The 12,844-nt window shown below is 32.6% G+C and overlaps 1 protein-coding gene across 2 annotated transcripts in view; it reads left to right on the top strand.

The window, feature by feature from the left end:
- Window positions 1-12,844, top strand: part of LOC149085620 (protein FAM135A) — an 81,818-nt gene that overhangs the window by 35,655 nt on the left and 33,319 nt on the right. For both annotated transcript variants that reach the window (XM_089233761.1, XM_089233760.1), the window contains 5 exons: window positions 472-622; window positions 1,592-1,641; window positions 5,573-5,644; window positions 8,243-8,472; window positions 11,442-11,620. In XM_089233761.1, coding sequence (XP_089089887.1) covers window positions 472-622; window positions 1,592-1,641; window positions 5,573-5,644; window positions 8,243-8,472; window positions 11,442-11,620 — 682 coding nt within the window. The remainder of the gene's footprint in view (window positions 1-471; window positions 623-1,591; window positions 1,642-5,572; window positions 5,645-8,242; window positions 8,473-11,441; window positions 11,621-12,844) is intronic.

Genomic DNA, 12,844 nt, shown 5'->3' with positions numbered 1-12,844 from the left:
CTGAAAAAGCATGGGAAAACAAAAAAAAAATCATTCTTTTGTAATCTGAAATTGACTAAATTATGAAAAATTGAATTTCACTATGTTTGCAAAAAAAAAAGATTTTTTTTTTTTACTTGTAGGGCAATGCATGACCACATTTGATTTTTTTTTTTTTTCATAACTGGAAGTTTAAAGCAATGGTTATATTGTTACTTGAAAAGTATATTTTCTATGCCCCAAAGCAGAATATGCCAAAATCTGTGACATGCGTCACAGAACAATCAGTGCCACTTCAGAAAAATCTGGGAGATTTTTAAGAAAAGTGTAAAAGCACTATTTTACAGGATTTTTACTGCAGAATATTTCCACTCAGCCGAGGGCTCGAAAGCAAAACATTCTGCTTTGGGGTTTCTATGTAAAGTATTAATTGTGCCTAATAAAAAAAGTTCTGAGCAAAATATTCTCAACTGTTCTGTGACTTATTTTCAGACAAAATCTGTTCCTCATTCCACTCGAATGTATAGGGCCAGATTTGTATATCGGGAGCTTTGTTGTGTACTTTTATCTGCATACAATAGCCTTACCAGAAAAATGGTGGAGTACATGTCTTTATTGCCCCCATGGCAGCAACTGAAGCTTGGTAAGAAATAGCCATAAATTGATATTTTTTTTAGTCATACTTTTTTTTGCTGCAAATCGTAGATGTACTTTGTAAAATGTTATATTCAGCTACCACGCAAGGTCAACTTTCATGGGTATATGTATCTCTCTTCAAGAAAAGTATTACTTTTTCTCATTCTTCATTTTGGTATCAAATTTTGCCATAGTTCTGGGGTTTGTCCAGCTGAAATTTCCGTCAGAGATTTCCAGACTTTACAAAACTCTGGATCAATATAAAATGAACTCTTCAGAAAATACTATGCATGGAGGAATGCATTTCACTAACTTTCAAAACCTAAAATTCACCGGTATCAGTAGATTAAATTGATTGGTGTTCAATGTTCACATCCTTTATGCTGGCAAATGAACATACTTCTCTTGGATAAAGTCTCTAAGACACATGGCCATTCTTGAACTTCTTGTACCATACAAGGTACAAACAATTTTCCTTCCAAATTCATCTCTGCATTATATTGAGTTACCTGTACCTTGTATGAATAGCAGGTAGTGACATCTCTTTGCATACCATGCAAATACTTTAGTATGACTTGAAAAACCAAAACCCTGAATGCCATCTTCATTTTAAAAGTTCTGTGCTTCTTTTTTTTCCTTATAAAATTATTTGTGGTTTTTTTTTTTCATCATAAACTTTGCTCATTGCAATCTGGCAACCCAATTTTTTACATGCACTCAATGCAAACAACTACTGGCTTCTTAATTCTTTAAAAGAAAAATAATACCCTCATTCAATGTTTATGGCTAATAGTCATTGTACATTGAAGAAAAATTCATTCCTTGAACTTTTTCAACAGATTGTATTCAGATATAATTTTAAATGTTCACGCTTTAAATGGAATTTTTTAAATTAATGCATTTTTAAAATTTCCTGAAAAGTTGTTTATGGACACGTCATGTTTTATACCATATCTTATGGTTTTTATTGTTTCAGAATCTTTTGAAAGCTCCAGCCATTTAGACAACTTGAGTGACTTTGCAAAAGTAGGAAAAATAGTTTTATACATATTTCATGATAAGTATTGATACTATAGTAAAATTATTTTACTATAGTATCAAAAATCATAATGAATATATTTGCCAAATATGTACAGCAAATAGCTCAACTTACATAATGAAGGGTTTACAATATTTTCTTTGAAAAATGCACATTCTTCAAAATCAAGCTAATCACCAGATTATTGCTAAGATAACAGTGATTGCAATTGACGCTTAATTTTATGAGCTCGTGCAAACTTGAACAGTTATTTCGTTAAATCAAAAGTTTGTGTATGGGAAAGACATTCAAATGAATTAAATATTTTCAAGTGTTCAATGACAGTTTGTAAAAACAAGTCAGTTCCTAAATTGGAGATTCATAAAAGCGAGCATAAACTATGTAATAAGTTATAGTCAAGTTAGAATCTTTTAGTGGATCAGTATATCATATATAATACAGGGTTCTTAGCAACCTGGAAAGTCAGAAATGAAAAATGCTCAGGAGAAATGTAAAATATCTTGCAAAAGTCAGCTAAATGTGCAAATATTTAACAAAAGCCAGGGAAAAGTTCTGTGAAAGGGAAAAAACAAAATTGGAAAAAAAAAATTTGATATTTTGAAGTTAAGATTTTGAATTATATTTCTTCTAGAGTTTTTGTCAGGGTAAGTCAGAAAATCTTTTGGTTTAAGTCAGGGAAATGATCAAGCAGATTTTTTGCTGGGAATCTGTAATGAAACTATATGAATTTTTGAGAGACTACGGTATAAGTTTAGGAAGCTGAAGCTTTTGATGATTATAATTTGCAGCGATTTAGAAATAAAATCCAATGTTTGTATGCCATCTTTTAGTTTTGCAGACTAGTCAGTTTCATACCTGAAATACTAATGTTAAAGGCAGTCTAAAAAAATTGTTAATGTGATGCACATTTATGAGTATGCATCTGGTCTGCCACTCTCAATTGATTTCAATCGAGTAAAAGTTGCTTTCTTGCCTTCAAATCATGGGCTGAGATGTGGATTGTGGCATTGCTCCCTCAGCATGAATAGTAGAGCCGAGTGATATAATGTTTATTATTCATATATAAATTGACATCAATGTCCACTTCCCCCCCCCCCCAGCCTTTCATGTCTATCTTGACCTATGCTTTAAATATAAGCAGTTTATTATTGTCATTTATTATTATTGACCAAACTATTATCAAAACATTCGAAACACATGATTTATACGTATTTTAAGGAATTATTGATATTTTTTTTAAGATGGGATTGCTGTCACAAGGCAAGATTTTATACATTGAAAATTTTTCTGTACATTATGCAAGAATACCTGCAGTTTTTACCATAGGACATGAGTTTTTTCCAACATTTAGTCCCAATATACAGTAGTGCTCTGACAGAAAATGCAATCTCAAAACCAAAAAGTAATACTGGGTAAACAAAAACTAAGTGATACATTCACACATTTGAAAGATGCTGTGATGTGAATGACAAAGTTGCAGAATGTGGTAGAGGCGCATTGAGCATGCAAATCAAGTGTCCTTAAAATATGTGTGGAAATGTTCATGAACATTCATTTCCTTTTGTGTATTGAGTTTTTTATGTTAGGTAAGAGGGGGTAATGCACCTGAGGGAAAAATTGAAATCAGCATTAAACTCAGTTTGAACAAAACCATAAAAAAGGCTTTTTCCAAATGTGGCAGATTCATTTAATTAAGGGGTGTCATGGCCCTGATACTGATTTTTCAAACATGAATTCTGATGTCATGTGAAAATCAAATGCAAAGTATTTCATGTCCATTGGGTTAGTTTTTTTTATTTCAAAATAAAATATTAAAAAAGTTATAAATCATAGTGCAAACGTGAACACCTCTAATGCCATTTTCTCAAATTGCAGTTTTTGAGCTCATCCGTTTAGATAATAAAAAAATTACTGCACCAAAAATTCTGAAATTTTAAAGGAATATTTTGACATGTTAGTAAAATGAATCTTGAACGTCAATATCTGATCATTCATTAGAATTTTATGAATTTTTAAAAAATGTAAATTTCAAAAATGTGAATTCAACAATTTTTCAAAAATACTTTGATGGGTTAGTTTCTAAATTTGAGGTTCATTTTACTAACACGTGTAAATAAACATTTCTGTAAAATTTCAGAATTTTTGGGGCAGTCATTTTTTTTTAATCTCGTGTATGAATTCCAAAAATGCAATCTGAGAAAATAGTAATAACAATTGCATAAAAATTTGAAAAGCGCAGCACACACACATGAGAGGAGAAAAAAAACTGGTTTCCTCTTAGGGCTGATAGAAAATTAACACCTTCAAAAGCACAAAGTTATACGTTTGGTGTACATTCGGCAAATTTGGCAGGATTTTGTGTGACATCACCAATTTTTAAATTGTTAAAGCTCATTAATTATGGGTCAAATCAAAAACTTTTGATTTATTAAATTTAAAATAGAACTTTTGATTTATAAAGCACTTTTCCATATTAGTTTTTCACATGGAATCACATGAATAATTATTGGGCAGCCGATAGTTGCCACCCTGTATTATATGATATAATAATATATATATCATTTTTATATAATATATACATAATAATTTCTATCAATATAATATGGTCATTTTGGCTAAATGAAAACATCCTTAATGATCAACTAATTATAAAATAAATACTAATCTATGGCCAAAAATATAGTGATGCAAATCATTGAATCTTATCTAAAAGCTAGTAGAAGTTTCAGCACATGATAGTTTATCTTCATTAATACTTGCTGAAATACTGAAGCAGAATAATACTACCTTGGTAGGTATAATAATAGAAGATCAAAAAGAAATTTCACATGAAATTCATCAGGGATCCCTTTATACGAAACACGTTTTACTATTTTGTGTTTACTGGGTAAGAAAAAGGAAAATATTCTTCTACTACGTTCAGTGCATTGAAATACTGAAATATATATTCTCAAAGTGAGAAAAAAAAAAATACTGAAACCGTCCAGTTTTACAACAAAAGGAAATATAGTGTTGATCAGATGGCTCAAAAGTATTCCGTGCTCATATAATTCATTTGCCAGTGTGCATTTTCCACAACATTTGCCATGGCCCAAAGAAATGCTTGGTCGATTTGTAGAAAAAAAATAAAACCGGGAAAGCTAGTTGCTTTCATGGTGGAAGTTAACTCAAAAGCTTAGATCCCCCCCCCCTATTTTTTCGGGAATCCGAATTTTGCTCAAAACAACAAAAATACTACTGTACCAGGGAAAAAACAGATGTGTCAGGTCCCACAATGCAATAACCTTTATTATAATAAATACTAGTATTAATAATAATAGCAATTGAATAAATTTTTAATGCGTAATACATCTGTATGCGGAAAATAGGTTTCTAATGTAACAAAGGTAATAAAAAGTGTAGAAAGTGTGACGTGCAAATGCAACTGAAATTATGATTAGAATGTCAATATTTGTTTTTATCAGTTATGAAATGAGAAACTTTTTGGTAAGTATTATCCTCTTCAAACCTGAGCCAAAACTGACCATTAAAAAAATATCTTTTTTCCAATTGATTTGTGTTTAATTTATGTCAAAAAGGCCTTTAAAAAATGGAAGCATACCCAAATCTTGACTTTCAAAAAGAATCGTTAAAGACCATTAAAAACCGTTGAAAAAATAGGTAAAAAAACTTGTGCCACTGGAGTTCAGAGGTTAAAAATAAAATTTCATTGTAAAATTTGTGTGAAAAAACTCGTTTTTATATTATATTGCTTACACACTCATATCTACATTTAAACATAAAAAAACTCACGAAAATCAAAATATAGTGAAAAAATATATATAATTATCAACCTCCAATCATTTTGGCCAGTATTGGCCCTTCTAGGTAGAATGAAAAGTCTGTCCTTTAGTTATAATTTATGGTTTGCTGTTATAGGAATGCCTTGAACATCTGAAATCAACTCCATCAGTGCCACCATCAAAAGATCAAATTTTTGGACTTTATGAGGTAATATATTTATATATGTATTGCAATTTGTTTTGATCTCTCACTTATGTACCGGTTGCAAGAGAACAAGGAAAAAATTCATAAATGGGAGTGGTGTAAGTGAATAGCATTATTTACCTTATATCTGCCTGAGAGTGCAGAAAATTCTCTTATTACTGATAGAAACATAAGTGAGAAATCACAGTATATACATACAGGGTGATCCAAAACTCAATATAAAAACTTTTAGGGGAGGTAGAAAACACAAAAACAAAACAGAATCACATATGAACGTATGACTGGAAACCCCAACCTGAATAGCTGGAGGATAAATGAAGATGCACAGATGACAAGCCAATAATGGGTGAAAAAAATCTTTATTTAGCAATACTTTACAAGAGGACAGTACGTGTACACGATAAGTTTCGTAACAAATGCTCAAAGTTCTTACCAACCACAGTTATGCATGCTTCACAATGGTGATGCATTGATTGTCGAACCCTTTCAAAAATAGACATTTCGCAGCATTTACAGCTGCAACAGATTCTTGCGGCAAGGTCAGTGCCAGAATCAATGCCCACCTCATAGACCATGGCTTTCAGGGTCTTATCCAGGCTCTTGAGATCCAAAATATCACTAAATAAAGAGTTTTTCCACCCAATATTGGCTGTTATTTCTTCATTTTCATTTATCTTCCAGCTGATGAGGTTGGGGTTTCGAGTCATACATTCCTATGTGATTGTGTTTTGTTTTTGTTTTCTCTACATTCCCTAAAAGTTTGTACATTGAGTTTTCAATCACTGTGTGTGTGTTTATTTTTTTCTAGCCACCTTGTTGGGCTATTTATCTTTAGTGGTTTCTGATTTTTATGTATGTTTTGCATTTTAATATTATATTATTGATTTTGATTAATATTTTTTTAATGTGTTGTTGCAATTCTCTTTTTCTTATCTTTATAAGTGTTTATTTTGCTCCTTATATACCTTTAGCATTAGTATGTCTCGACCTTGATTATTGTTGTGTAGAAGTTGCAATGGGAGCTTTTTCCCTGGAATAGGGGGATAGTAGCCCATAGTTTCAATGAAAATAATGACAATTTAAATGGGGAATTACCCACCTCTGACTTGGATAGCTTCTTGATTGACACTAAATCACACGGGAAAATGTGTGCTACTAAATGCCAGGAGCTTGGGTAATAAACATTTTTTAGAAACTATGATAGCTATGAAGGGCCTAGACATTGTAGCCATTACAGGATCTTGGACAGACGATTGGATTAAATCTTTCTTACCCATTTCAGGATAGAATACTTTTAAAAAAATGGATCTGATGGGAAAAGGGGGGGGGTGGATTCTTGACTAACCAGAAATCATGTTTGAAGGCTAGAGAGTGTAACGTACAGAGAAGTGATATTATAACTACATGGACTGAGCTTGAAAACAAAAAGCATCATAAGCTTATTGTAGGAGTTTGCTTTAACCCCCCCCCCCCCACCAAATTGGCATTCAAACTATCTCCAAGCTTCATGAAGAAATTTTGTACACACGTTACCATAAGAGGGTAGTAATATTAGGAGATTTTAATTATCCTGGTATCGATTGGGAGAACCTATCTGCTAGGGATCAATATGAGAGAGATTATCTTTCTCATATATAATTCAACACTGAAGGTCATGCACTATTCATTTGCCCATGTTACAATACTATTTAAGTTAGTCTGGAGCAACTCCCTTGATTCCCAACTACATCCATTAACGTCATCCGCGAATTTGTTAACAATTCTTATCCAATTACATCCATTAATTTAACGTCATTTGCAAATTTGTTAACAATCCTATAGAATTTATCCATTAAAAATTGAAAATAGGTATTGGTCCAAGGACACTTCTCGAGAGACGACTCTTGCTACACCCGTTCAATCAGAAAATTCTTATCAGATTCAACCCAGTTCAGAAAGTTGTCCCTATTCCCAATCTCATGTAAACACTTTAAGAGTTTACCTTGTTGAATTTGATCGAAAGTTGGAAATCAGGGTATACAGGTCAATGTTTTTGTTTTGCTCGAGGCCTTATTCGCATGATCATAGAAGCAAAGGAGATTGGTTACACATGACTTGCCCTTACTGGACCCATGCTGATTTTCCACCAAAACACAAATGTCAAATAAATTTAGTTTCAGGATATTTTCTAGGTTTATTCTCTATTGTTCTGAGTCGGTGCTCTTTTTAATAGGTGGGAGGTTTCATTCACCCTAATATTTCTGTCACAAAAAGTTGACTTGATCAAAACTTCTGGAAGTCTGGTGTGCAAAATACCATTGCTACTAAATACTGTTGGGAGAATAAAAACTAGGTTGATGGCGATGTTAACATGAAAATAAAAATTTTAAGAGTTTCAGAATCTCCAAAATCTCTTGAAATAATATTGTTATAGGGGTATTTGTTGTATCAAAGGATATTGTAGCAAGAGAGCAGTTTAACATTGTGTTGATTTTAATTCCAAACAAGATTTGTGAAAAATATCATTGTGAAGAGAATTAGTTATACATCAAGCATCATTGTAGCAAGGTTTCACTACATATTATCTGAGGTAGTTCTCAAACAATCTTATTTTTCTTCTAGACTATGGACACAGAGGAAGAAATGGTGGTAAAAGCTAATGGTGACATTGCTCAAATGTGTGGTGCTTTGATTCTTGCATGGCAACAATTTTTAGAAGTTGTCATTAACCGAGAAAAAATTCGGCAACACTTATCTAGGCAAAGGCATTTCCAACGAGTTAAACGGTTTTCAGAAGCATTTTTCATAATAGAAAGAACAAGAGATTCAGCTCTTGCTGCATGTGACAGCAGGTGAGTTTATATTAAGAATATTATATACTTTTTAGCATAAAAATATTGAAAGAAAAAAGTTTTTGCATAACATTTTTCAATTGCGCTGAAACATCTTTCTCTGCTCCTCCAAAACTTCTGCAGATAATAATTCCTTGCAAAATCACCTGAATAGTAAAGTATTTCTGATTTTTGTTTTGATCAACTTCAGACAAATTGACTCGCGTCTATGAGAGTCCTTCAATCACCCATGAGAGGAAAAGGCTGTACAACTAGTTTCTATCCATACAATAAATTTTAACGAACCAAACTAATATGATGGAGAGCAGAACACGTTACACATTGATCTCTCTTAGGCAAGTACATATCAATACAATTTGGTGAGAAAAAAGTTCTCCAACTTACTCTGTAAAATATACTTAAATTTTGAAATAATTATAAACAAAATTTTGCAATGTTGTAATGTATGTCCAATCGATACTTTGTGAAAACTATAACAATGCCTTAATGATAATGTTTTCTGTGATTCAAATTAAAGTGTCTACTGTATTGAGAAATCACAAATGGCTAGATGATACAAATGAAACAGATGGAAAGCTATGATGTTTTTCGCTAGAAATTGTTATATGTGATCTCATAAGGGGCCGTTCAAGTATTACGTAAGCAAATTTTTAGCCATTTTTGACCCCCCTCTCCTTGTCAGCAAAATTTTGTCATCAGCTCTACCCCTCTGAATCCAACTCATATTTTCATAAAGGGTGGTTGATGATGTAAGCATTATCCAAACCCCCCTCCCCCCTTGTCATCAAAAGTCAGCAAATCGGAAACCCCCTTTCCCCCCCCCCCTCCACATTGATGATGACGTAATACTTGAATGGTCCCTAAGGTCTTACAACAGTGGTTGTAGGGGATGTTGTGTCATGTTTTATTTTTTAATTTTTCAGTGTGCGTTCATACATGAAATGATACAGAGTGATTCAGAAAGAATCATCCAATTTCAAAATGATTTTTTTTCAAATTATCGTTACAATGATAAGTGAAACATAAAGGGAAATATCTAAATTTATTTTGCAAATGTTCAATATGACTTCCTTCAGTCACACTAAAATGCCAAGGTGATAATGAAAATTCGTACAAAACATGTTCTAGAAAAATTAGGATGTAACATTGTCTGCCTTTTGCATGTAAATAATTTCAGTCCTCATTAGGTTTTACTGCTTGTGAGTTATTCGATATCTCTCTGAGATGGGAAGCGGGGTGTGTCCGGTCCTTCAATGTTCAATGCTTGTGAGTTAGAAAATTTGTATGGCCTGTAACACATTTGTGTCCTCAACATATACTTATGCCAACTGGCATCATATCATACAAATGAAATAACACTGAGGGCTTTCTGCTAGCTAGACATTTCACTTCTTCACAACTGGGTTCCCAGTGACGTCAAGAAATAAGCAGATATTTAATAAAAGTCTAGGAAAAAAATCTGGAAAGGGGAAAAAATGAATTTGAAAAGCATTTGGAAGATTAATGTTCAAAATTGCATTTCTCTCTTTTTTAAAAAAAAAAAAGGGAGAATGTGTTTGTCAACAGATGTTTCCTCTTTAGAATTAGTATACCGTAACCACAGTTCTCTTTTACTCATAGTAAGTACCTAGGCCAGAACTGTTTCTTGCTTTAACCCACAAATATGAATCTAATATTCAGTGTTTCTTCATTGAACAAGCAGTTAAATATCTCATTTAGTGCAAAATGATTTAAAAAACTGTAGCTTTTAAAAATGAAGTTTCTAAAAAAGTTTAAGAATTGAAAAGGACAGACTTGCTTGTGCTATTGATACGAGTCAGTCAGAAAACTTGATTCATAATAAAAATATCAACATTGGTTTAAATGCAAGAAAATTTCCAGTAGAAACCAAAGCAAATGAGAATGATGTGGCTGAATTTTGCTTGCAAAGTAAGCAACTTTTAATTGCTGTCATTGAAAAATTAAAATGAAGAAATCCTCTCAAATGCTTGATAATTCAAGGCTATGCATTGGGGAAGGTGAAATTGTTAGAAGTAGCAGGCCTGTTATTTGGGGGGGGTTGGGGGTCCCACTTTTAAAACATACAATAGAAATGGTCAAAACGAGGTGAAATATATACACACATATATTGAGTATATGTTCTTTGTGTCCCCCCCCCCCTGAAAAAAGTTGAAATGACAAGCCTGAGAACATACTTTATTAGGCAGAATCATTATTCAGAGAGATAGATGGCCACAGTGTGTGAAATAGGAAGGCAGGGTCGTATCTCCAGTGGTGTAGATGATAGCATGCTTGCCCGGTATTCAAGAGGGCCTGGGTTTGAGTCTCAGCGGAGACAGGATGACTTTTCTTTCTGAGTTCATCTCAGCATAATATCCAGAAAATAAGAATCATTATTTTCGGTATTTCTGGCTCTTGGACAAGGTAGGTTCAAATATTTTTGGATCAGGGGGGGGGGGGCTTTTCACAGCTGATATCAAGTATGCCCTTTTAATAAGGGAAATTTTTAAGTTTTGATCACAGAGAAATGATCCAGCAGAATTTGCTGGAAACAAAATTTTACATAAACAACACTTTAGCATCAACAGTTAGTCACTATCTAAAACTTTGGCATTTCTCCCTTTCTCTTTATGTGCTACTTATCATACGATACTTTTAATTTAAAAAAATAATTTTGGTCATCAACGATTCTTTCTGATTTTAAGATCATCCTTTATTATACCCATCACATTCAAAATATTAATTGTATCTAGCTAAAAACAGTCTCAAACATCTTTTATTTCTCTTGACAATCAATGTAGTCATGAATCCTAAAGTTATTCAACTGACTGTACCCGTTCTTAGGCAAACATATGGGACCTTATCTCTACCATAGCAGTTACTGCACCCCCACTCTGTTCCAGATTTTCTTAATAAGCAGGGCAAAAGGTATGGGAATACCACATATCAGTTTGAATCTTCTTTTACAGTGCCGATGCATATCAAGAGGTTACCGAAGCATTGAGACGCTCATCTTATCTGAATTTGTTGCCTCCTTTAGAAGTGGAATGTGTAGAATTGGATGGTGATTTCAGTTCCTTACCTATAGTTTATGAAGAACATTTCCAGGAAACTGCTCGCAGAGGATCTAGTAACAGTCACAGTTCACGTAAGTCATCAAATTTATCTCCGTAGACAAAAAAGAAAAAGACATGACTGCATAAACTAGTATTTATTTTCTCTATAGCAACTTTATACATAAGTTTTACTATCCTCCATTTGAAAGAAGTTAATTTTGTCAATTGGTATTATTTATTCTCTGTTAAAAAAAATACCCATTTGTTAATATAGTATAATTTGTAATATACACTTTATAACTATAATTATGTTTTTATATAGTTTTTTATGAGAGTGAGATTGTGTGGGTTTTGAAAGCAACTCTTGTAATGTTGTCATATGGGGGCCAATGTTATCTGAAAAAATAATTTTGAAGAGTTATTTCACTTCTCTTAAAAATTTTAAGGAGTAGTTTTATAAAAGGAGGGTGTTTTTTTTTAAGGAAAAACAGAGAAAATAACTACTTAAAAAACCCCTAAAATTTTAAGCAGTATTTTAAGGCTCAAACAAAATTTGGAGGAGAATATTTAATTTTTTTATGCATTAATCTCACGTATCTAGATGCATATTGGCAAACACTGAGTCGGGGGGGGGCTACATTGTATACACCAATTTGAATTGGCAACCCTATCAGAATATGAGCATGCACGCATGTTATGCATCTTTTAAGATTTTAAATTTTACTGCTTATAATCTTCTCGCACTTCAGCTAATGCAGATGCTATTGCAGCATTGTGAGCCACACCAGTAAACTGACCCAGAAAACTTGCAGATTTGTATACAAGTTCTTGGTTCTCAATCTTTTTGAAGTCTGGAAACTCTGAAATATTTTGTGTAGAACACTTACAATACAATTTAAGCTTTAAAGCAGGGATGGCCTACCTTTTTGAAATCAAAGGCGCAATGCAAAAAAGGACATTTATCATCAAAATAACTCCTTTATTGAAGAGGAAAAGTAAGCATATTGTGTTTGTAGGGTTGACAACCCCGCTTCAGAGTGTTACTTTTATATACAATAAAATACTGATATTGATTGATGCAAACATATTGTAATTTTAAGTGATTTTCAAATAAATAAGTAAAAAAAATCTCGAATTTAATGAAATACATGAGCTTGGTGATCTTTGCAAATTTCAGCAATATTCATAATCTGTGCAGTGTAACAAAAGTACGACAAATTAATAGCGTTATTTCAATATGGATTATGTTACACTGCACGTAGGTATAAGGCACTGTCTTATTTAAATAAATAACAGAGATATTCTTACTTTATGAA

This window comes from Pholcus phalangioides, unplaced genomic scaffold, assembly GCF_987345545.1.
Source record: "Pholcus phalangioides strain wild (caught in Gottingen) unplaced genomic scaffold, Ppha-v1.0 ptg000007l_1, whole genome shotgun sequence".
In the NCBI taxonomy this organism is placed as follows: Eukaryota; Metazoa; Arthropoda; class Arachnida; order Araneae; family Pholcidae; genus Pholcus; species Pholcus phalangioides.
Note: the sequence above shows the minus strand (reverse complement) of the source record. Positions and strands in the feature narration are given on the sequence as shown.